General features: G+C 43.2%; 1 protein-coding gene across 1 annotated transcript in view; it reads left to right on the forward strand.

Annotated features, from left to right (window-relative positions):
• Window positions 1-26,585, forward strand: part of FRG1 (FSHD region gene 1) — a 54,060-nt gene that overhangs the window by 22,249 nt on the left and 5,226 nt on the right. The window contains exons 6-8 of the mRNA XM_033943927.1: window positions 5,578-5,682; window positions 8,529-8,620; window positions 17,910-18,020. Coding sequence (XP_033799818.1) covers window positions 5,578-5,682; window positions 8,529-8,620; window positions 17,910-18,020 — 308 coding nt within the window. The remainder of the gene's footprint in view (window positions 1-5,577; window positions 5,683-8,528; window positions 8,621-17,909; window positions 18,021-26,585) is intronic.

Below are 26,585 nucleotides of genomic sequence, written 5' to 3' on the forward strand. Positions count from 1 at the left end.
GTAGATGCATGAATGCTGCAGAGCCCAGGAGAACATTCATGGAGTCCCTGTCAGGGTCATCGAGACCATCTGTGCGAGCCTGATGTGGAATGCTTTATTTAAACTGCCGGGGTCCCCCAGCATCTACTGAAGGCACAACAGTGGGGGTGGCACCAGGGATTAGTCCTCAGCCCATGCCAAGGGCAGATGATGACTTTGGTGCTGGACTAGGGAGGATAGAAGGTCCAATTCCATTTCCTTATTGTCCCAGGATGAAGGTTCCTTTGCATGAGACTAGCAGACAAGAATCGGTGATGGCCCTGGACCAGGGGGACGATCCCACAGTGGTGCAGCTGTTCATGGCATCAGAGCTTCTAGGCTCACCGGTAATAGCTAATTCACTTCATGAATTGAAGCTGGAATTTCCACCAGCCTCTGTCACAGTATTCAATTATGAGTGACTCAGCAACTCCAAATATGTTCTTTCCCTCACATCCTGACTTCACAAAGCTAGTCACTGATCACTGGAAGTGTCCAGAGGGGTCCCTACGAGTGGCCAAGACTATGGCCAAGCTTTACCCCATGGCTTTGGATTTTAACAGCTGTTTGTTCAGCTGAAAGTAAATTCACTGGTAGCACAGATCACCAAGCGGCCAGGGTAAGAAATGAATGAACAGAAGATAGTGAATTATGAAACCAAGGAACTTTTATCTTATTTACATTCAATTTAAACTTATTAGTAGAAGTCCAATCTCCAATTCTATTCATGCAATCAGTGATCTTAGTGAAAATGTCCTCCTTGTTTGAACTTAAATGAAATTAATAAAAAAAATATCAGCAGCATAGGATAGCATACAAACTTCGGCTGACAAACATACTCTTTGAAGAGTACTCATAAAGATATTAAAAAGCATAGGAGAAATAGAAGAGCCCTGTAGCACTGCACAGAAAGAAGCCCAGCTCCTAGAAAAGGTTTCATCCTTCAGTACGCTATAATTCCTGTTTACTCAAAAATTGTTAAACCAATTAAGTACAGATCCACCTATACCCAACTCAATTTGTTGATCAGCAAAATATGATTGACTGACTCAAATGCTTCACTGATATCGAATTGTAACAAAATAGATTGATAACCTTGACTCAACCATTGCTTAAATTAGTTGTTAATGTTAGCAATAGCAGCTCTGTACTGTGTTTCTGTCGAAACCCAAACTGAGTATCATATAGACAGGAAAAACGATTAATGAACTAATGCTTCCAAAATTTTGGTTAAGAAAGGTATCTCGGCAACTGGTCTGAAGTTAGAAGTCTGTGATAAATCATCATTCTGTTGTTTAGGAATTGGAGTAATAACAATATTCCCCAGTTCAAGTGGTAAAGACCGTTCAGATAGCAGGTTGTTAAAGAAAAGTAAAAACCATGAAATTATGATATCTGGAATCTTAGAGGAAAGATATGAGTGACATTTATCTAAAACACAAGAACATGTAGAAAAGCTTGTTACCAGAGGATTTAAATCCTCAATAGTTATGGCATTAAATTTATCCCATACCTCATCTGCACTAATTCCTGAATTGGGAGTGTCTCAAGATATTATCAGTTTGTATATTAGGTTGGGAAATATTCTCTAGATCAGGGATGCCCAAACTTTTTTGGCTTTTAAAATGACCAAGTCAAAATGATCTACCAACAAAATTTTTAAAACTACAAAGTACACGGTACGCAGAGAAAATGTTAATTATCATTTATATTCGGGGCTTTTTTTCAAAGAGGTCAAGGAAGATGACTTTAAAACATGCAGTGGTAGCAACTACAGTGGTACCTCGGTTTACGAGTGCACCGGTTTGCGAGTGTTTTGCAAGACGAACAAAACATTCGCAAAATCGGTGCCTTGGAAACCGAGCATGCCTTGATTTACGAGACACCCCCCCCCCCCGATCCGGCACCCCCTGCTTGCATCGCATCCCCCCCCCCCCCGCCACGATCCAGTATGCCCCAGGCACCTACCCACCCACCCACCCGATCACATTTCTTACCCCCATTTGGCACCTGCACCAACGCACAGGACATGCCGGTGCCAGTGCCCGATGATCTGCCTTCTTCTTAGCGCTAGGCCTTGAGCATCTGCGCATGCTTAAGGCCTTCTGGTTCCCGTTCTCTCCGAGATTCAGATAGCAGGTGTCTGAAGATCTAAAGGTGAAAAAACAGTGTGACAAGGCAGTGGCTGCTTCCAGAAGGATGCTGGGCTGTATAAAGAGAGGTGTAGCCAGTAGAAGGAAGAAGGTGTTGATGCCCCTGTACAGGTCATTTGTAAGGCACCATTTGGAGTATTGTGTTCAGTTTTGGAGACCATATCTGGCGAAGGTCATAAGAAGACTTGAAACGGTCCAGAGGAGGGCGACGAAAATGATAGGAGGCTTGCGCCAGAAGACATATGAGGAGAGACTGGAAGCCCTGAATATGTATACCCTAGAGGAAAGGAGAGACAGGGGAGATATGATTCAGACATTCAAATACTTGAAGAGTATTAACGTAGAACAAAATCTTTTCCAGAGAAAGGAAAATGGTAAAACCAGAGGATATAATTTGAGATTGAGGGGTGGTAGATTCAAAGGCAATGTTAGGAAATTTTACTTTACGGAGAGGGAGGTGGATGCCTGGAATGTGCTCCCGAGAGAGGTGGTGGAGAGTAAAACTGTGACTGAATTCAAAGAAGCATGGGATGAACACAGAGGATCTAGAATCAGAAAATAATATTAAAAATTGAACTAAGGCCAACTCTGGGCAGACTTGCATGGTCTGTGTCTGTATATGGCCGTTTGGTGGAGGATGGGCTGGAGAGGGCTTCAATGGCTGGGAGGGTGTAGATGGGCTGGAGTAGGTTTTAACGGAGATTTTGGCAATTGGAACCCAAGAACAGTACCGGGTAGAGCTTTGAATTCTTGCCCAGAAATAGCTAAGGAGAAAAAATAAAAAAATAAAAAAAATTTAAATTGGGCAGACTGGATGGACCTTTCGGGTCTTTATCTGCCGTCATCTACTATGTTACTATGTTTTTCTTCCTCTCTCTCTGCCTGCCCCCTGCCACCCGATACACTCCATTCCCCTCCCCTTTCTTTCTTTGTCTCTCTGCCCCACTTTCTTTCTTTTTGTCTCCCTGTCTGTCTTTCTGTCTCCCTGTTCTGCCTCCCTGTCTTTTTGTCTCCCTTTCTGCCTCTCTGTCTTTCGTCTCCCTTTTTTTTCTCCCCAAGCCACCACCGGGGCTGTCGTCTGGAAATAGGCCCCCAAACCACCACCGCCATTGCCGCCGAGTTCTCCCTGTTTCCCGACACTGCAGCCTTCCCCCCGACATCAATTTTGACATCAGAGAGGGAGTTCCAGGCCAGCTAGGCAGCAATTGGCTGGCCCTGAACTTCCTCTCCAACATCAGAATTGATGTTGGGGGGATGTGGGGGGTGGAAGGCTGGCTTGCCTAGCGCTTCCGTAGTTACTGCTGGCCTGTTGCATCGGGGAACAGAAAGAACGCAAAAATGAATGGAAAAGAATCAAATAATCCTTTAGAACAATACACATTTAAAGGTAAAATTTCTGACTTACTCCAATTAATTTTGTAACCTGAAAATTTACCAAATTTATCAATCAATTCCAACAAACATGGAATGGTAGTCTCTGGATTTCTCAAATAAACAAAATATTATCTGCATATGCTGAAATCTTATATAAGATTTCTATCCATCTTAACAATCGCTTGCATGATATCTTTTAAAGTTATATCATTTCCTTCTAATATTGAGTTACCTAGAGATTGATAATTAAGAGAGACAGGAACTAAAGATTTACCCTCTCTTTTACAAAACTGTGATAGCACAGAGAGCCACGCTGAATGGCCCGCGCTGCTCCCGACGCTCATAGAGTTCCTATGAGTGTCGGGAGCAGCATGGGCCATTCAGCGCAGCTCTCTGCACTAAAAACTGCTAGTGGAGTTTGATAGAAGAGGGGGTTAATTTCAGTAGTATATGAGTCCTGAGATATATCAGTTATCTACAGATCTTCTAGAACGAGTTCCATTTTAACACTGTTCTTTTAAGTTGAATTTGTATGTAACTTGGATCATATGAGAATCTGTGTGTATTTATGTTCTCCTGTACAGTACACAATCTATAAAAACATTAAAGAACATTAAACATTAAAGAAACAGTCCTCAAAATAAAGAACCGTAGTTTAAATAAAAAGATAAGAGGTTTATACTTTCCACACTGCGTGACTCCAGCCCCAGCATGCACTGAACCCTGTTTCTCTTCACAAAGCCGCAGGAAGCGTTTCCTATATGCTGCCTGCGGCTAACCTGGAAGCCTTCCCTCCGAGCATAGAGTAGTAGAAAACTTTTTTCCTTCCCAAAGTCTAATCCTAGTATTGTTCCCACCTTCTCCACCTCTTTGAGGCCCTTCTTTCATCCCTTTCCATCCATCCCATTGTCCCCTCTCCACCACCAAATCCAACATGTCTCCCTCTCATCTCTCTCTTCCCCATGCATCTGTACCTCACTCCTCTCTCACCACCATGTCCAATATATTTCTCTTCCTCCCTATGCCCAACAATTCTCCTCTTTCTTTATTTCCCCACGTGCACTATCTCTTTCCCTCTCACTCGGACACCCATGCCCAACAATTTTCCCTTTCTATTTCCGCCCCCACCTCAGCATTTCTTTCCCTTACTCCCTCCAGTCTTCCATCCTATGTCCCAAGTTCATGCTCCCTCCCTCCCTCCTTCCTTCCTTTGTCCAAAATTTGTGCTCCCTCTCTCCCAACGTGCCTCCTCTTTCTCATGTCCCAAAGTGCCTCTCTCCCTCCCTCCCTCCCTCCATTCCATGTCCCAAGTTTGTGCCTCCCTCCCACAGGTGTTTACCTGTTCTGGCCGGCTCCCTCCTCCCAGCCACAGTGCTACAGCTGCAGTTTCTACATGCGGCTGACCCAGAAGCTTTCCCTCTGATGTCAGAAGGATGGCTTCCGGGTCTGTCACAGCCAGCGTGTAGGAGCTGCTGCACGCCCCTTTTGTGAAGAGAAGTGCGACTGGGAAGAGGGAACTGGCCAGAACAGGGAGGGAGGCACAAATTTGAGACACAGAATTGAGGGAAGGAAGGACGAAGAGGGGTGTAGTGGAACATAGAAAGGAGGAAGAGGGGCACGTTGGGACACAGAAGGGAGAAGCAGGACCCTAGTTCATGTATGAGTCGGATGCAAGTCAGACGTTCTTTATCCTAGGGACTGCCTGTACCGGTTGCAAACAGTTTTGTATAATTTTGATAATGTTATACTTGTTTCAGAGCAGAATAGAAGTATAGTGTTGGGGAGTTCTCCCCATTGCCCTCCTTCAGGTGATGTCTTCCATTACAGTGGTTCTTGACTGCATTTGTATAAACTGAGGGGGCAGTTGCAAGCCTACTGGGAAGGAGGTAGAGTTGAAAGATGAGTAATATATCATTTTGCAAGGAACTTGTGAGTTCAAATGCATAACCCTAGTGTTCAGAACTGCGAGATACTTCAATAATCTTCTTTCTTGTAGATGTGAGAACCTAATCTTATTGATGTTTTTCTCCAGGGCAAAATGGCTTTGTTAGCATCAAACAGCTGTTTTATCAGATACAATGAGGAAGGGGACATAGTTGCCCAGAATAAAACTGCAGGAGCAGAAGAAATGATAAAGGTAACACATGCTCATATACTTTGAAGAGTCTGTAAAAGAAAAACAAGATGAACTACGGAATTTCCTCTTTCTTTCTTTTTTTAATTCTATTCTGACCATCTTACCATCTGAGTGACACGTAAATCATGTTTTTAAGATGGGCTAACTGTGCTCCCTCTTTACTTACAGAACATACACATTGTTCTTACATTAAAATCCTTCCGTATTAACTAGACTGTGATGAGACCACCAAATAAAGGAAGCCTTGCGCTAGGTTCCACCTTAGGAGTCACCATAGAGGAAAAGGATTAAAGAGTCATCGTTAAAATCTTTTGCTCAGCGTGTGGCAGGGAACAAAAAAGATGAAACGGAACATTAGGAATTCATTAGGATAGAAAGAGAGAATAAATCAATAAATATCATAATGCTATTGTATTGCTCTGTGATGAGTCCACACCTTGAGTATCGTATGCAATTCTGGTACGAAGAGAGACTGAACAAATTGCAGCTCTACACTCTCGAGGAACGTAGGGAGAGGGGAGACATAATCGAAACATTTAAGTACCTCATGGGACCGTAATCTCTGCAGCCATTTCCTGTGAGCGATCTGCACGGGGCAGGAGCGTGCGAAGATCGCTCCTGCCTTAAAACCCGCTAGACCACCAGGTAAGGTTTAAGTGGGGGGGGGAGCTTACAGTGCTAAAAATAGCCCCAAAAAATTAAAATATATTTTTTGGTCAAAAATCGCGAATAACCGAATCCGTAGATACAGAATTTGCGAATACGGAGGAGGAAGTTTATGTAGTATAAGGGGAAGCCTTACTGCTCAGTCATTTTTTTAAGTAAACAAATGGCATTGCTGCTCAAGATCATAGAAACGTAGAACAATGGTGAAGAAATATTTCCTAATATTTCAGAGTCCAGCCTTTTTGAGCATCAAGTCATGTCCTGTTTTGGCTTTCTATGTTCATACTTGCAGATTAGTTGCTTTGCAGCTCCATTGTAGAGGTGTTAATACTTCAGGTTAGAACTATTCCTAGAACTGTTCCATTTTCAGGTTTTGTAGACCATGACTGATAGTGAGGGTGAAGGGATACCACTAAAGGTTAAAGATACAGATTCTATTCATTAGGATATAATAAGGAGTGTACAGAGATTAAAATAGAACCTGCTGTTTTGAGGATTAGCCTAGTTAGTAATATTACACCAAGTAGGAACTTGTGTATGAGAATCTCAACATGAAAAACCAAAATGAGTGTCTAACAGCTCTAGTCCGGAGGACTGATGTTGGTAAGTACTTGAATTGTGTGTATGTACATATATACAGAAAGAAAAGAAGAAAGACACAGGGGCAGGGAGAGAGACAGAAAGACAAAAGGAGACAGGGAGAGAGACAGACAGAAACAAGGACAGCGGGAGGGAGAGAGACAGAAAGAAAGAGACAGGGGTAGGGAGAGAGATAGAAAGAAAGAAAGACAGACAGACAGACATATTCTAGCGCCCGTTAATGTAACGGGCTTAAAGACTAGTATGTGTGTGTGTGTATATATATATCTATATATATATCTATATCTATCTATGTATCTATCTATCTATCTATCTATAGATATAGATATATGACTAGTATGTGTGTGTGTGTGTATATATATATACAGTGGTGCCTCACACAACGAACTTAATTCGTTCCAGGAGCAAGTTTGTTATGCGAAAAGTTCGTTATGTGAAACGCGTTAAGAGCAGTGACTAACGACTGCCTGCAGTGCCTGTGCGGAAGGATGCAATACATCGGCAGCGATCGTGGAAGCTCGGGCGACTTCGTTGTGTGAAACGAAGTTCGTTGTATGAATCAAGACATGAAGTTCGTTGTGTGCAGCGTTCGCTGTGCGAGGCGTTCGTTATGCGAGGCACCACTGTATATATATATATATATATATATATGTGTGTGTGTGTATATACATATACTAGTCTTTAAGCCTGTTACATTAATAGGTGCTAGAATATGTCTGTCTTTCTTTCTTTCTTTCTGTCTGTCTCTCTCACTGCCCCCTATGCAGCAGCAGCATTTCTCTCCCCCCCACTTTCCTGTGCAGCAGCCGCAGCATTTCCTTCCCCTCCATTTCCATGTGCAGCAGCATTTCCCTCCCCCCCCATTTCCCTGTGCAGCAGCATTCCCTCCCCCTCCATTTCCCTGTGCAGCAGTATTTCCCTCCCCCACCCTACTTCCCTATGCAGCAGCAGTATTTCCCTCCCCTTCCACTTCTCTGTGCAGCAGCAGCAGCATTCCCCTATCCTATCCCTTCCTTTCCCTTCCCAGCAGCACGCAGCTAAAATGGCTCACTTAGTTCTTTGCCGGAGATATTTTTAAGTTTAAAGCTGCCGCCGCGGCTCATCTCACGATCCCTGCCTGCATCAGAAACCTTCTCCGATGCAGGTGCAGCTCGTGAGAGGAGCCACGGCGGCTTTGAACTTAAAAATAACTTCGGCCAGGTCGTGTAAGGGAGCCGGCCAGACGCGCGCATGTGCACTCCTACCTGCCATGGACCTATGGATTACGCAGGTAGGAGTGCGCATGCACGCTTAAGGTTTTATTATATAAGATAGAGAGAGAGAGAATGCTTTTTCACTTGAAATGTTTGGTGCTAAACTCATTCTAGCTGAAGGACTGGGCTGGATACTGGGTGGATGTTATCTGCTGTTTAAAATAATTTTGTACATTAACACAAAGCAAACCAGTTTGAGGGGATAAGCTTTTCCAATAACAAATAAGTTCATGCTATTTTTTGCAAAATGGGTCTTTGGTTAAATGTCCTCCTGGTTTAAAAATATATATATTTTTCTCTTTTTTTCTTCCCCCATATCTGAAACAGATCCGATCCTGTGCAGAAAGAGAAATGAAAAAAAAGGATGACATCCCAGATGAAGACAAAGGGAATGTTAAGCAGTGTGAAGTCAATTATGTGTATGTATCCTTTGAGCTCTTAAGTGGCAGAAGTCATTAAGGGCTTGATCCACTAAGCTGCTTTTTTTCCTCTTGGCTACAACAGGAGAATAATGTTAATGAATCGGGGCCTAAACATATCCATTTCTAAGAAATGGCACAGCAACAAATTTTTAATATGTAAAAGCTCTTGAGGAGGACGTTCAATGGACACTCCTTGAAATTACTGTGCAACTCATTTTATAAATCACAAACAATACAAAATAAATATCACCTCCACTATTGGGAAAACTGAACAAGCCAAATTACAGGATGCTACCTTGATCACACACAACAAAAATGCCAAATATATAATTGCTGACCAGAAATAATAGACATAAATCAAACCAAATTCCCAAGAAGCTACACCTTACATGAAGTACAACACCAAAGAAACAGAGAGATGCATTGCCTCCTATACTGTGCAAAATATAAAAATAACATGTTAGGGGAGTGCAATTAGGGCAACTGCCCCCTGGGTAGAGAGAGCTTTAAGTTTGCTAGAAACTGAAGAAGGTACTGCCTGATAGTGGGCTTTGGGGTACCCTCCCAGATTTTTGCCCCGGGCCCCAGCCATGTCTCTCTGGCAGGATACACATTTCAAATTGGACATATTTTAATCACAAAATAGAAAATAATTATTCTTTCTACTTTTTTGTTGTCTGGTCATTTTATTTTTGAAATGTTCAGTTCCAGGCTTTTTTCTTCTGTCTTCTCTTAATTCACTTGCTAGGGTCTCCTGCCCATTTGATATTTTCTTCTTTCTCCTTGCTCACCATCCATCTTCCATCTCTTTGTACTTATCTTGCCCCATGTTCAGCATCTTCCTTCTCTGTGCCCCTCTATATTTTAAAGGCAAAAAGATGAACACCTCTCCTTGGGGTATAGACAGTTTAACAAAAGGCAAGGGAGGCGTCTTTTCAACCAATGATCAAGTTTTTATTTAAACCAGTGGTCACAACAAGGATCCAAGTTTCGGCATATTGAAGACACCTTCCTCAGGGGACACTTGTGCGATCAAACAGTGACACAAGTATCCCCCGAGGAAGGCATCTTCAATATGCCAAAACATGGATCCTTGTTTGGACCACTGGTTTAAATAAAGACTTGATCAATGGTTGAAAAGACGCCTCCCTTGCCCTATATTTTACAGCATCTCCAATGTGTCCATCTCCCCGCCTTCTTCATCACCAGTGTACATCCCTATCCCCTTCCCATGTGTCCAGCATCTCTATGCCCCCCTAAGTCCAGCATTTCCCTTCTTTGTTCCTATTCTACCCTATGTTTACTATCTTCCCTCTTGTGTCCATATATCCTCTTTCATATTTGCCATTGCCCGTCTGTGTCCCTGTCCCTATGCTCCCTTCCATGCTGAATGGAGAAAGTGTGTCTAATGTCTGAGTGGGTGCCCACCTTGGTTTGATGTAAGACTAAAGCGGACAGAGGACATACAAAACAAAGCCATGGATTTCAAGCATGTAGATTTCAGTAAAATGAGAGCATTCCTGAAGAAAGAACTTAAGAAGATATAAGGGAAGTGGAAAGACTGTGGTCCAAGCTGAAAGGAGCTATAAAAATGGCAACTGAACTCTATGTAAAGAAAGTTAATAAAAACAAGAGGAAAAGGAATCGGTTATGATTCTCTAAACAGGTGGCTAAAAAATAAAGGAAAAAGAGGGACATTCAAGAACTACAAAGGAACTCAAAAAGAGGAACACAGAAAAGAATATTGGGTGAAAGAAGTGAAGAGAGAAATATGATTAGCAAAAGTGCAGGCGGAAGAAAATATGGCTAGAGATGGAAAAAGAAGAGACAAGCCTTTTTTCATGTATATTGGAGAAAGGAAGAAGACGAGAAATGGAATTGTGAGACTAAAAGATGTTAAATTACTTTGTGGAAAGTGATGAAGTAAAAGCGGACGTGCTAAACAAATACGTCTGTGTTGATGGAAGAAAAGTCTAGAGAAGGACCTTGACTGGACAACAAAGGTGTATATATATAGGAATGGAGTAGATATCGCACAACATGGAAGAAAATGTTTATGAGCAACTGGGAAAACTAAAAGTAAAAGCCATGGGACCAGATGAGATCCATCCTAAGGAATTAAGGGAACTCCGAGAAGTACTTGTGGGACCTCTTGCACATTTGTTTAATAAATCCTTGGAGATGGGAGGGTTCCCGTGGGATTGGAGAAGAGCAAATGTGTCCTTCTCCACAAAGGTGATAACAGAAGTCAGAAACTATAGGCTGGTAAGTCTCACTTCAGTGGTTGGAAAGATAATGGAAGCTGCTGAAAGAATAGTAGACTACCTGAAATCAAATGGGTTTCTTCAAGGGGAAACAGTGCCAAACGAATCCGATTGATTGATTTTCTTTAGGTGAGCAGAGATTTGGATAGAGGATGTGCACTAGATATAGTCTATCTGGCTTTCAGCAAAGCCTTTGATACACAGTTCCTTATAGGAGGCTCATCAACCAACTTAGCAGGTTAGGACCCAAGGTGGTGACCTGAATTAGAAACTGGTTGACTAATTGACAGAAGGTGGTGAATGGAATTTGTTTGGAGGAAAGAAAAGTGAGTAGTGGTGTGCCTCAGGGATCAGTTCTTGGGTCCATTTTGTTCAATATACTGCATTTGTGAGTAATATTTCCAAAGAATTAAAAGGAAAAGTGTGACTCTTTGCAAATGATACAAATATTTGCAACAGAGTGGACACCTTGGAGGGAATAGAAAATATGAGGAGAGATCTGCAAAAGCTAGAAGAATGGTCTAAGACTTGACAGTTAAAATTTAATGTGGCTATTTAAAAAAAAAAAAAAAAATTACTGCAAGTGCACTAACCCTCCCCTCCCTTTTTTTTTTTTTCCACAAAGCTTCGTGACAATGGCACCAAAGCCCATTAATTCTCAATGAGCTTTTCTGTGATTACCATGGGTTGCCGTGCCAATCAGCTTAGTAAAAAGGGGATTATATTGTATAGTTGATAAGAGTTCTTGTGGTAATCCTGCATGGTAATCTGGACACACTGATTACCCCTCCATGCAAAAATAAAAAATATTAGCACAGGGGAAGCATGCGCCAATTTGTAATTTACCATGAGTACATCTCACGGTAAGCCCTTTTAAGCTGAAGTAAGTGCACCGTACCACTTATCATAGCTTAGTAAAAGGACCCTTGGAGAGTCAAGTTTCAAAGAAATTTTTCAGATAAACTAGTAGAAAATCTTTTGGCAAAGTCCTCTCCCTTTTGTGCAAGGAAAAAAATAGTATGACTGGGAATAAGATGGGACAAACTTGCTTAGACACACACACACAAAGATTTGGTGGATTCCTAACACAAATGGACATGTATTTGACTTCAAAACACAATTTGAAAAGCATGAACTTCCCCCCCCTAAAATCACAGGTCAGGAATATTGGGATACTGCTACACTCAACATTTACTTTGATCTTGCAAATTCAAACAACCTTTACAAATTTCTGTTGGTATTCTCATATCTACCATTACATTACATTGGTGTCTTCGGTCCCGCCAATACCTTTCAGTTCTAGGCGGTTTACAACAAGAAATTAGCCTGGGCATTCCCAGGAAGATCACAAGATTGATAGCTATAGTATGCATCGGGATCTGGGAAGGGTCGATACAGTTTGGTTAGATCATTTGTCAAATTTCTTGAATACTATGGTTTTCAGTTATTTCCTGAATGTTTTGTAGTTGGGCGTAGTACTCAGCTGATTTGAGAGGTGGCGGTCTATTTTTGCTGCTCTGGTGGCTAGTAGTCCGTCATATATTTTTTTGCTTTGTATGCATTTGATTGGGAGGTGGGTAAAGTGTGCTTGAGTTTTCCTTTGTCTGGATGTGTTTTTCCTGATTAGGCGATTGAAGGTGTACATTTAGTGGTCTGACCAGAGGGTATGTGACCATGTTCCGTTTGTGGTGTTAATTTCTGGTGTGGTAGAGTTGGTGGCCCTTTTCGTATGTGGTTTGTGGGTCTAGGATTCTGTAGGATAGGGTTTTGAGGAATGAGAGGACGTTTTCTGTTTGGTTGGAAGATTAGTCTTCCAGGTGTAGGTTAAGATCGCCTAGGATTAGGTTGTATGTTGATGTGAGGGAGTTTCTACCATGTGGGTCACGTCAGCCAGCGCAGCCTGTTGTGGACACTGCCAACATATGCTGCTTTTAGAAAATTCTTACAGCATCCCACCATGTGTGCGCAGTTTCCTCTTGTCTTTTTTTTTTTTTTTTTCCCCTGCGGAGCTAAGAGGTAGTATCTTAGTAGTCTCTCCTCAGCACATCTAAACAGATACCTTTTTTGGTGCCTTCCCATGTGGGATTTTCCTCTACTTATCCATTTTTCTTATTAGTTTTTGTTTTAAAATAAATACCTTCCCTTTTACTTTGGGGGGGGGGGAGAGTTGGCTTTTCAAGTTTTCTTTGTTTTTTTTCACACAACTCTTTGTTAAGTCTTTTCTGGAATCAATACTAACAGAGTTTCATCCCAACCCATGAACCAGGTGTTGCAGAAATCCACACATTTTTCTCTCCATTGCTCCTCCCAATTGACTGAGGAACACAGAGCCCCCTGTAGTTTTCATTTCTTCAAGCGAACCATTCAGAAGTCTTTCTGATCTCTAACTTTTTTTATTTTTTTTGCTAAAGTTTGTCAGTTTCTTCAGTGTCTTTTGGTGCCTTTAGACCACTTTGGAGGGGTTCTCTGCCTGGAAAATGATACAGAGCTGCAGCAGAACTGAACTGCTGCTCCATAGGGCAAGCTTTGGGTGGACTTGTAGAGCCAGCCTGCTGTGTGCCCCTTCAGAGCTTGGGGTCATTCCCCCAGGCTGCATGCTTACCTCTTGATCTTGTCAGAGGTTTAGGTACTCTGTGTAACAGCCGTTGGGGTATCAGGCTGCATTTTCCCACCTCTGGTCGCGTGAGGAGGTTCCGTAGGGGAGGAGCTCTCGGTCAGGGTCCGTTCCGATTGGCAGCCTGAAGATTGGAAGAAAAATTTGAAGAAAATTAGAAGAAAAATTTGAGGCAGAAGTTCCTTTCCTTATGTTTCAGCTGCACAGACAGCTGACAGGCAGGCACCTTGGAGACTGTAAGTACAGCCCCATTGGTGCCTATGGGAAAATCGGGAGGGGGGTTCTGAAAAAGTAGTTTTCAGCACTTTCTGGAAGTAGGGGTCAGGTCTCCAACCCCCCAAAACCCTAAATTGTCATTTTTTGCACTTTAGTTCAGTTTTAGGCATGAATTTCCTGGTGGTGATCATCTTGGATTTTAGCGATCTAATTTTAAACTTCATTTTTCTGCCTCACAACCCCTTGATTTCAATTAAAATCGCCAGGGATGGACTCCTCAAACTCCATAGACTTGAATTTGTGTGGATTGCACTGCTTTGCCAGCAGAGGAGTGTCCATGTACCGCATGCCATGTCATGCAACAGGAGGGGGCAGGTACTTCGGGCCGCACCTCCTTTAGGCCTTCTAGGGCTAGGGAGCCTGTATGAGTCTGGGAAATAGGCAGAAAATCTCACCCAGTGCCTGATTTTAGTGCGACACAAAGCATAGGCATACGGAATCCAGGGACCTCTCCTAGCCTTTGTCTTGGCATTGCAGAGAGCTGATGCTGCCCAGAGAGATGGCTTTTCCCTGGAATTTGTTCAGCTCATGTGGAGAGACCTGACCCATGTGGCGCAGCCAATGGGCACACCATACACTTCAATGTCAGGGCCTTCGTTTCAGGTCCCCAAAACAGACTAGCATCTGATGCCTTTCTCCTCCATTTTTTGGGGGGGGGAAGATCTTCCGATTTTCTCATAGAGAACATTTTGCTGAAACTCATGCAATGATGATCCTGATCATTCCATTCCGGCCAAGACAGATTTGGTTCCCGCTTCTTCTGGAGACTGCAGTGTTTTCTGAGCCTTATACCTCAAAGTAAGGAGTCCCTTCTGCATCCCAACCTCTAGTCCCTGGCCCTCACAGCCTAGATGTTGAGAGTATAAAATTCCAGACCTTGAATCTGTCTGAGGGTGTCTCCAGAATCTTGCCTGCTTACAGGAAAGATTCCATTAAGAGGTGGAACCAAATGAGGTTTCAAATGAGGAAGTTTGCTCTCGGATGCGAGGGCAAGGCCCTAGATCCTCTCTCTTGCCCTACACAAAAACTGCTTGAATACCTTCTGCATACCTCTGAGTCTGGTTCAAAAACCAACTCTGTAAGAGTGCAATCAGTGCTTACCATTTTCATATAGGAGGTAAGCCCATCTCTATATAGCTTCTAGTTCTTTGATATATAAGAGGTTTGCTGTTGTCAAAGCCCTCGGTCAGACCTCCTTCTCTGTCATGGGATCTCAGCGTCATTCTTACCCAGCTGATGAGCTACTTGATTCCTGTCATCTGAAGTATTTGACCTGGAACATTGAATTTTTGGCGACGGTCACTTCAGCACATAGAGTCAATGAGCTTCAAACCCTAGTAGCTTGTCCACCTTACACAAAGCTTCATCACAACAGAGTAGTTCTTCACATTCATCCTAAGTTCCTTCCTAAGATAATGTCATAGTTCTATCTCAGTGTCTCAAACTTTCTTGAGCCAGGGCATACTAAAGGTAGTGGCCACGGCTTGAGGCACCTAGAAGTGCTTGGATGTCGCTGTGATGACATCACGCAGGTGCGTGACATCATCACATCAATGTCCACGCATGTGCAGAGGCCCTCCAGATGGGCCCTGAGACGCCAGTAGAGGGTGCCAGCAGGGAAGAGGGCCGGAGAGGACAGGCACTGGCGCCAGCTGATTGCCTACAGCAGTGTTTCTCAACTACTTCAAGCTAAGTACTCCCTCAGTCTGACAAATATCAACTGAGTACCCCAACCATAGACCACCCTAGGCCCACCCAAGCTCTGCCCCAGATCCCATCCCCTTTACTAATTGTAATGCAATTTTTTTCCATTCATTTTTCATATACACTTCCCCCTCCCGATTCGCGGTTTTAGGACTTGCAATTTCGATTATTCACGATTTCCTTAAACTTGAATCACCCTCATTTCCCTCCCGCCTCCCTGACCTTACCTGGTGGTCTAGCGGCCTTTCGGGGCAGGAGAGATCTTCCTACACTCCTGCCCCGTGCAGATCGCTCATCCAAAATGGCTGCTGTAAGTTCCCATTGTAGTCTCAAGAGACTACGGGAATTCATGCTAAACCATCAGGTAAGGTCCAAGATGCTGGGGGGAAGGCGGAAGGGAGGTGAGGGTGGGTCAGTCAGCCCAAAAGTTATTCGCGAATTTTCAATATTCGCGGGCCGGCTCTGCCCCTAATCCCCATGAATATTGAGGGAGGAGTGTACACACAATATACACAGCAGATATAAATTCTCAAAACTAACACATTTTAATCACTATATTGAAAATAAAATCATTTTACCTACTGGCGATCCTCTACAAGCTGCTTTAATTAGCTTTAAAGGGAGGTCAGGGGGCAAGCTGGAGGACGCTAGGGAGAAGGGGGGAAATATGCAGGCCTTCAGCGAATTGGGCAGCACTAGCGCTGTACCGCATAGGGAAGTCAGCTGGCAGGCACCTCTCTTCCTCAGTGTGCTGTGACACACTTGGAATTTCAGGAGGAATCTCAGAATCAGTTTGAGATACACTGATCTATGTTATTCTACTGAGGAACTTGAACTTGCATTCACACACACGTGGTAGGAGGCTGCTAGAATTTTCTAAAAGTTGTATAAGCTGGCAACATCCACACTGAGCTCTGTTGGATGATATCACCCAGATGGTAAATGTGAGAGTACTTGACCTGCTGTACTTGAACACCTCCTACAGGTGAGTAACTTTGCTTTCCCTGCAGCCACTACAGAATCTTTCCATATATCAAAAAAGTGTTCAAGTGGCTGGAGGCTTGAACATCGAGGCCAAAAGAATTGCCAGAATGGATTCTCTTTCCCACATCATTGGGCTAGAGACTCCGTTCTGTGAATTCAAATAACAGACGAGGAAAAGCCATGTAAAAACAAATGGTTTATTGACAGTCCCACAGTCTGGGAAGAGCAAGCCCTCAAAATTTCAGTGCTCTTGAAAGAGAGAAAACAAGGCAAAAAGATTTATACCCTAAGTGACATCATTTGTAATAATTATCATGCTTTAGAATACAATGGCACAGTTGATCACATGACTTCCTTTCCAAAAATGCCTTACATCAGTGTTAACATTAAAAGTCCTTTCTGTTAAGTTTTTAAACCCAGTAGGTGGTATGTTTCACTTTTCTTCCTAAATCAGTTTTGATCTTTGACCTTTCCAAGTATCAATCATATCAGTTACAAAGCCCTACTTCCTCAAAATAGTATTGTATTTTCTAATCTATAAGAAACAGATTGTCTGTAAAACACCCAAATTTCCTGTTCCTCTGAGAACCTTATCCCATAGATGTATGTGAACAATGGTACATAAATCTATGTCTCTTAAAAGTCACAAAATCAGCCTTCTGAACTTCCTAGCATTAGCTGAAATGTAGAATAAGCAATTTAAACTAAACTAAACTAAACCTTGTAAACCGCATCCTCTCCACGGAAGTGGAGCTCGGCACGGTTTACAAGAACTTAAAATATAAGAGAAAGGAAAAGGTTTACATGAGCTTATATATAGAATGGAAGAGTAAGGGGGAAAATAGAACTACATGTTAGAGAAGAGCCAAATTTTCAGTTGCTTGCGGAATAGTTGGAGAGAGCCCAGGTTCCGCAACGGGATAGTAAGGTTGTTCCAGAGACCTGTGATTTTGAAAAGAAGAGATTTTCCCAGTTTACCTGCATAGAGAATACCGCGTAGAGAGGGGAAGGATAGTTTATATTTTTGGGAGGGTCTGGTGGAGTCAGGACTGGAGGAGTTAAAGGATAGTGGGATTAGGGGAGGAAGGATGCTATGAATGATCTTAAAAGCCAGGCAGGAGCATTTGGACAGGGAATGCCAATCTGTGAGCTAGTTAAATCTATTTATTGCAATCTATTTATTACAAGGCCTCATGGTTTTTCCAATGCAATGTGCAAATAACTGTATTTTTTAATGTATTCACTTAAGTTTGATTCATTCACAATCTCAGTTTTCATATCATTGGTAACAACTGTCACACCTGTAAATTCCAGAAATCTTCAACAAAAGATATAACCTGCACAGATGTGGCCTTAATTGAGACATCTACCCAATCATCTTTTCTTAATAAATGTGTAACAGACATAAAAACATTTTCAGACTTTTTTTTTAATTATTTCATAGAAAGAAATTCCAAAGTTTTCAAGACCACAAGCTGAAAATAAGCCAGGAAGATGCGAAGGAACTCAAAAAAGCTAGGAAAGAAGGCAGTTTCCATGAAACACTGCTGGACAGGTAGCATGATTTTCTTACAGCTATTGGAGTTGTACTGATTTGACAAGGGAGATAATGCTAGGAGAATGTTAACATCTATCAACTTTCCACTGGAAATGAAGCTGAACAGAATTATTTCTCACACTGCCAGAGGTTACATGGCCTATAAAGAGCAGTAGGCTATGAACCAAGGAAAGCTGGATTTAAATCCTACTGATTTTCCTTGTGAGCTTCATCGCCATATCCTGTAGCCTCACATATCCACTTATACTGTAAGCTGTTTACAGAAGGGATTTATTATACTTGAAACATGTCAGTTGCCTTGAGTGGAAATTGAAGAGCAATCTAAAAATATAAAAGGGCATATATAATGTAAACTTGAGTGTTTATCATACTGCAGTCACTGACCAACGGATGATTACTGTTAGTTAATGGAAATTTTAATCCTTTTTCAATATTCATGGCAATAACAAGATCCAGCAATCCCATTGATTAAATTGGCAGAAGCATTCTGTTTTCAAGTTGCAAGAAAAAAACCTGCAGAATCATGTTGCATAGTATTTGCTTTGAGGCACTTGCCAGGGCAATACCATAGATGCAACACAGAATAGCAAACACTTGCTACCCTGTACTGTAGGTACTGGCTGTGAGGTGTCCGTGTGACTGTCAAAAATTAGTTTGAAATTTTGTATAGCACTCATCATAAACCCCACGTGCTAAGGCCATATTTACCACAGCAGTAAAATGGCAGTTTTTCTCTTTTCAACCCTTCATTTTATGAGAGAGATTTAAATCAGCTGGGTTTACCCAGTTGAAACTTTGCTGCCATATCACTTGCGCTGTTACATAAGAGTTGTTATACTGGAACAGACTGAATGTCCATCAAGCCAGTATCCTGTTTCCAACAATGGCCAACCCAGGTCATAAGTACCTGGCAAGATCCCAAAGAGTAAAACAGATTTTATGCTGCTTATTTTAAGAATAAGCAGTGGATTTCCCCAAGCCATCTCAATAATGGCCTATGGACTTTTCTTTTAGAAAGTTATCCAACCCTTTTTTAAACTTTGCTAAGCTAACTGCTTTTACCAAATTCTCTGTCAACGAATTCAAGAGTTTATTTACACACTGAGTGAAGAAATATTTTCTCTGGTTTGTTTTAAAACTATTACTTCATTGCATGTCCCCTAGTCCTAGTATTTTTGTAAAGGGTAAACAAGCGATTCAAATCTACCTATTCTACCCTACTCAGTATTTTATAGAACTCTATTATATCTCTCCTGAGCCTCCTTTTCTCCAGGCTGAAGAACCCTAACTGCTTTAGTCTTTTCTCATAGGGAATTTGTCCCATCCCTTTTATCACTTTTGTTGCCCTTCTCTGTACCTTGTCTAATTCCGCTACAGTATGTCTTTTTTGAGATGCGGTGACCAGAAGTGCACACAGTATTCAAGGTGCAGCCACACCATGGAGCGATACAAAGGCATTATAACATTTTCATCTTTGTTTTCCATTCCTTTCCTGATAATTCATAACATTCTATTTCTTTTCTTTGCTGCCACCACACACTGAGCTGAGGGCTTCAACGTATCCTCAACAATGACACCTAGATCCTTTTCCTGGGTGGTGACTACTAAGCTGGAACCTTGCATCATGTAGCTATAATTATGGTTTCTTTTCCCCACATATATCACTTTTCAGTTGCTCACATTAAACATCATCTGAACTTTGAACAATTGTGTCATTAGCAAAATTAATTGTGTCACTTGTTGTTCCTAGCTCTAGATTATTGATAAATATGTTAAAAAAGCAGCAGTCTAAGCATAGACCTCCAGGGAATCCCACTATTTACCCTCCTCCATTGAGACTATTGACCATTTAATCCAGGATTGTCCAGTGTCTTGTCCTTGAGGACCACAATCCAGTCAGGTTTTCAGGATTTCCCCAATGAATTTGCACAAGAGCTGTTTGCATGTACTGCTTCCATTGTAAGCGAATAGATATTCTTTTGGGAAATCCTGAAAACCCGACCTAACAAGGGCCGAGGTTGGATGCCCCTGATTTAACCCTACTTCGCTGAGGTTGGGTGCCCCTGATTTAACCCTACTCCTCTGTTTTCTACCTTTTAACCAGTTCTTAATCCATAATAGGCGCATTACCATGACTTTCTAATTTCCTTGGGAGTCTTCCATGAGATACTTTATCAAGTGCCCTTTGAAAATCCAAATACACCATATTGACCATCCACATCCCTTCGAAGAAATGTAATAGATTGTTCAAAGAAATGTAATAGATTGTTGAGACAAGATTTTCCTTGACTAAATCCATGTTGGCGCTGTCTCATTAATCCATGCTTATGCTCAGTAATTTTGTTCTTTGTAATAATATCTACCATTTTGCCTGGCACTGACATCAGACTCACCAGCCTATAATTTCCCAGATCACCTCTAGAACCCTTTTTAAAAATTGGCATTCCATTGGTCACCCTCCAGTCATCTGGTAACATGCTGGATTTTAAAGATAACTAATTACAGCACTGCAAATTCATTTTTAAATTCTGTCAGTTTTCTGAGACGTATACCATCTAGTCCAGTCAATTTGCTACTCTATAATTTCTCAAGTTGCCCCATTACATCTTCCAGTGTTACAGAGATTTCTTTCAGTATCTCTGACGTATCAGCATCAAATACCATTTCTGGCACTGGCCTTTCCCTGACATCTTTTGCGATGAAGACTGAAGCAAAGAATTAATTGAATCTCTCTCTGCTATGGTCTGTCTTCCCTGAGCGCCCCTTTTACTCCTCGATCACCTTGCATTCCAACCAACTCTTTTCCTGGCTTCTTGCTTCTAATATACCTAAAAAAGTTTTTACTATGTGTTTTTGCCTCCAGTGCAATCTTTTTAAGGTATTTCTTTGCCTTCTTTATCAGCGCCTTGCATTTGACGTGCCCTTCTTTATTCTGTTTTCTGTTATTTTCAGACAGATCTTTCCAGTTTTTGAAGGATTTTCCTTTAGCTCTAATAGCTTCCTTCATCTAATTTAATTATGCCGGCTGCAGTTTGGTCGTCCTTCTTCCTTTCTTAATACATGGAATATATCTGGTTTGCGCTTCCAGGGTGGTATTTTTGAATAACATCCATGCCTGATGTAAATTTTTGACCTTTGCAGCTGCTCCTCTAAGTTTCTTTTTTACCATTTTCATGTCATAGTCTCCTTTATTAAAGTTAAGTGCTATTTTATTAGATTTCCTCCAGAAAGTATATCAAATTTGATTATGTTATGATCACTGTTATCAAGTGGCCCCAGCATCATTACCTCTGGCATCATGTGCTTCACAAAGGACTAGGTTTAAAATTGTTTTGCCTCTTGTTAGTTTTACCTCCCTAGCATGACCTGATATTTGTATTGTAAAATTGTACTGTTAACTGTCATATTGTAACCTGTTAACTGCATTTTATGTATGTTTAACCTGTAACCTGTTCTGAGCTCCTTGGGGAAAACAAATTAAATAAATAAATATTACATTTACCTAGTCAATATCAGGATAATTGAAGTCACCCATTTATTATTGTGTTACCCAGTATGTTAGCCTCCCTAATTTCTGATAACATTTCAGTATCTGTTCATCTGGCAAGGTGAACAGTAGTAAACTCCTATCACTATCCTCTTCCTCTTTACACATAGAATTTCTATCCATAGGGATTCCAAGGTGTGTTTTGGTTCCTATAGAATTTCTAGTCTATTTGATTCAAGGCCTCCTTAACATATAATTCTACACTGCCACCAAGTCAATCTAACCTATTGTTGCAATATAATATGCACCCCGGTAACACAGTGCTCCTTTGGTTAAGAGATGCCTATCATAGTTAGCTTTTCATTTAGTGTAATATATTCTAACTCTCCCACTTTGTTTCTTAGGCTTCTGGCATTTATATACACACGTTTCAACAATGTTGTCATTCCTATTTACAACTTGTTTATCAATTGACATAGATAATTTGCAATCTTTAAAATCTGTCTGCTCTGTATTGAAGGACACCTGCTCTACTACCATCTCTATTGCAACCTTATTATCAGAATACAGTTTCTTCCCTGTTTAGGTGATATCTTTTAAAGATACCTTGTTCTGAAACATGCTCTCTTGAGCAACTGTCGACCTTCACCCAGTTTCTAGTTTAAAAGTTGCTCTCTCTTTTTTTAAATGTTAATGCCAGCAGCCTGATTCTACCCTGATCAAGGTGGAGCTCATTTTTACAGAATTGGTTCTTCCTTCTCCAGAATGTCACCCAGTTCCTAACAAATTTAAAACCCTCCTCTCTGCTTCATCACCTCATCCACACATTGAGACTCTGGAGTTCCGCCTGTCTCTTGGGTCCTGAACATAGAACACTTCTGAAAATGTTACCTTGAAGGTTCTGGATTTTAGCTTTCTACTTAAGAGCCTAAATTTGGCTTTCAGAACCTCCCTCCTACACTTTCCTATGTCATTGGTAGCCATATGTACCAAGATAACAGGCTCCTCCCCAGCACTGTCTAAAATGCATGAGGTCTGCCACCTTCGCACTAGGCAGGCAAATGACTAGCCACCCAGTTATCTACATGCCCAATGATCAAATCTCCCACTAAAACAGCCATCCTAACTCTTTCCTCCTAGGCAGAAGCCCCTGGAGATACAGCCTTGGTGCAAGAGGATACTGCATCCCTTGGTGGACAGGTCCTGGCTACAGGATTATGTTCTACTTCATCAGGGTGATGCTTTTCTTTAAGAAGTCTCCATCTTCTCAGGCCTGACTGGAGGTGGGACTTCTCTACATCATCCCTGTAGTCCCCTCTATATACTTATCTCTTCTAGCCTCAAGAGATCAGATGTGTTCCCTGACTGTTGGGAGCTCTCTGCCCCTTGTACATAGGCCGCTTTCCAACTGGGAGATAAACAAACATGTGACACTCGGTGCAAAAGATTGCTGTCTGCATCTTAATATTGGTGATTGCTAAGGGAGGAGGAATATGTACACTAAAGTCCCCTAAGATTGCTAGTTATATGTTAGGCCAGGGCTGCCCAATTCCGGTCCTTGAGATCTACAGGCAGGCCAGGTTTTCAGGATGTCCACAATGAACATGCAGGCTAGAGATTTGCCTGCACTGCCTTCTTGGTATGCAAATCTCTCTCCTGCATGTTCATTGTGGACATCCTGAAAACATGGCCTGCCGATTGATCTTGAGGACCGAAATTGGGCATCCCTGTTAGGCTATTGCACTATTTAGTTTTTATTATTATTTTGAATTGTTTTTGGTAGGTTTCCTCTAAGGATTTGGTGGGTTGTATTTATAAGATGATACCTAACAACAATTGCTTGTTAATAGAGTGCCCTAATTACTTTTGTAGCCTTCTAATTTGTTCAAGGGCCTATAAAGCACAGTTACTTACCGTAACAGGTGTTATCCAGGGACAGCAGGCAGATATTCTTAACGCATGGGTGACATCACCGACGGAGCCCCAGTACGGACATTTTAACTAGAAAGTTCTAGTTGGCCGCACCGCGCATGCGCGAGTGCCTTCTCGCCCGACGGAGGAGTGCGTGGTCCCCAGTTAAGATAAGCCAGCTAAGAAGCCAACCCGGGGAGGAGGGTGGGACGTAAGAATATCTGCCTGCTGTCCCTGGATAACACCTGTTATGGTAAGTAACTGTGCTTTATCCCAGGACAAGCAGGCAGCATATTCTTAACACATGGGTGACCTCCAAGCTAACAGAGAGGGAGGAGGGATGGTTGGCCATTAGGAAAATAAATTGTGTAACACAGATTTGCCGAAGAGTCCATCCCATCTGGAGAAGGTATCCAGACAGTAGTGAGTAGTGAACGTGTGAACTGAGGACCAAGTGGCAGCCTTGCAGATTTCCTCGATGGGCGTGGAACGGAGGAAAGCCACAGAAGCAGCCATAGCTCTGACCCTGTGGGCCGTGACAGCACCTTCCAGTGAGAGACCGGCCCGAGCATAACAGAACGCAATGGAGGCAGCAAGCCAGTTGGAAAGCGTCCGTTTAGAGACAGGACGACCTAGGCGGTTAGGGTCGGAGAACAAAAAGAGCTGAGAGAACGAGCGGTGGGCCCTGGTACGGTCAAGGTAGTATGCAAGGGCACGCTTACAGTCCAGCGTGTGCAATGCCTGTTCCCCAGGATGAGAATGGGGCTTAGGGAAAAAGACAGGTAACACAATGGACTGGTTGAGTTGAAATTCCGAGAGCACCTTGGGAAGGAATTTAGGATGGGTACGCAGAACCACCTTGTCATGGTGAAAAACAGTGAAAGGTGGTTCGGCAAACAGTGCATGCAGCTCACTAACCCTCCTGGCAGAGGTGATGGCAATGAGGAAAAGCACCTTCCAGGAAAGAAATTTGAGCGAAGTTGTGGCAAGAGGCTCAAAAGGAGGTTTCATGAGGGCAGATAAAACCACATTCAGGTCCCAGATGACTGGAGGAGGCTTCAGAGGTGTTTGACGTTGAAGAGGCCCCTCATGAACCGGGAAACCAGGGGGTGAGCCGTGAGAGGTTTTCTGAGGATAGGCTCATGAAACGCAGTGATGGCACTGATGTGGACTCTGATTGAGGTAGACTTGAGGCCAGCGTCGGATAGAGAGAGCAAATAGTCCAGTACAGTTTCCACCGCCAATGAGGTGGGATCGTGGTGATGTAGTAGACACCAAGCGGAGAACCGGGTCCACTTCTGATGGTCGGTGGCCGGTTTCCTGGAGGCATCCAAAATACGACGGACAGGCTGAGACAGATTCTCTGGAGAGGTCAGCCCGAGAGAAACCAAGCTGTCAGGTGGAGCGAGGACAGAGTGGGATGCAGTAGAGACTGATGCTGCTGTGTAAGTAGAGTAGGAAACACAGGAAGAGGAATGGGTTCTCTGGAGCTTAGCTGGAGCAGGAAGGAGAACCAGTGTTGGCGGGGCCACCGAGGGGCGATGAGAATCATGGTGGCTCTGTCCCTTCGGAGTTTGAATAACATCAGAGGTAGTGGAGGAAAGGTATAGAGGAACCGATCCGTCCAGTTGAGCAGGAATGCATCCGGGGCCAGACGATGAGGAGAGAAGAGTCTGGAACAGAAAAGGGGCAGCTGATGGTTGTGAGGAGTTGCAAATAGGTCCACCTGAGGAGTGCCCCACCGAGCAAAGATGGAGCGGAGTGTGGGAGGATCCAGAGTCCACTCGTGAGGTTGAAGGAAGCGGCTGAGATTGTTGGCCAGGGAGTTCTGTTCGCCCTGGATGTAGACAGCCTTGAGGAAGAGACTGTGGGCCGTGGCCCAGGTCCAGATGTGGATGGCCTCCTGACAGAGGAGGGGAGATCCGGTGCCGCCTTGCTTGTTTATGTAGTACATGGCGACTTGGTTGTCTGTGCACAGGAGAAGAACCTGAGGGTAGAGAAGGTGCTGGAAGGCCTTGAGGGCATAGAACATGGCCCTGAGTTCCAGGAAATTGATGTGATGTTGACGCTCTTGAGGGGTCCAGAGTCCCTGGGTGCGAAGATCTCCCAGGTGAGCTCCCCACGCATAGGGGGAGGCATCTGTGGTTATGATCATGGAGTGAGGGGGAAGATGAAAGAGTAGACCCCTGGAAAGATTGGAGGAGTTCAACCACCATTGAAGAGATTGCTGAAGAGACGATGTCACAGAGATGGGATGAGAAAGATGATCCGTAGTCTGCGACCATTGGTTGGCTAGAGTCCATTGAAGTGTCCTGAGGTGGAGTCGCGCTAGAGGAAGCACATGGACCGTCGAGGCCATGTGGCCCAGGAGGACCATCATCTGCCGAGCTGGGATGGAGTGATGAAGGAGCACCTGACGATAGAGGTGGAGCAGGGTCCGTTGTCGGTCGGAGGGGAGAAACGCCCTCATCAGAATGGTGTCGAGAACCGCACCAATGAACTGAAGTCGCTGTGTGGGAAGCAGGTGTGACTTGGGGTAGTTGATCTCGAACCCCAGGAGATGGAGGAAAGAGATGGTGTGTTGAGTGGCTTGTAGCACAAGCGGAGACGTAGGTGCTTTCACCAACCAATCGTCCAAGTAGGGGAACACCTGGAGGTTGTGAGACCTGAGGAAGGCTGCCACCACAATAAGGCACTTGGTGAACACCCTGGGCGATGATGCGAGGCCAAAGGGTAGCACTTTGTACTGGTAGTGATGGTGCTGTATCTGAAACCGGAGGTAGCGACGTGAAGTCGGATTGATTGGAATGTGAGTGTAGGCCTCTTTGAAGTCTAGGGAACATAGCCAGTCGTGTTGAGAGAGAAGAGGGTAAAGCGTGGCAAGGGAGAGCATTCTGAATTTTTCCTTGACTAGACACTTGTTGAATCCCGGAGATCGAGGATGGGACGGAGGTCTCCTGTCTTCTTGGGAATCAGGAAGTAGCGGGAGTAGACTCCCTGACCCCTTTGGTTTGAGGGTACCTCTTCGATGGCATTGAGAAGAAGGAAGGATTGAACCTCCCTCAGGAGGAGGAGGGATTGGGAGGAGTGAGAAGCAGACTCTATGGGAGGATTGTCTGGTGGAAGAGTCTGGAAGTTGAGAGAGTAGCCGGGGCGAATGATGT

The sequence above is a fragment of the Geotrypetes seraphini genome, chromosome 1 (genome assembly GCF_902459505.1).
Source record: "Geotrypetes seraphini chromosome 1, aGeoSer1.1, whole genome shotgun sequence".
Lineage (NCBI taxonomy): Eukaryota > Metazoa > Chordata > Amphibia > Gymnophiona > Dermophiidae > Geotrypetes > Geotrypetes seraphini.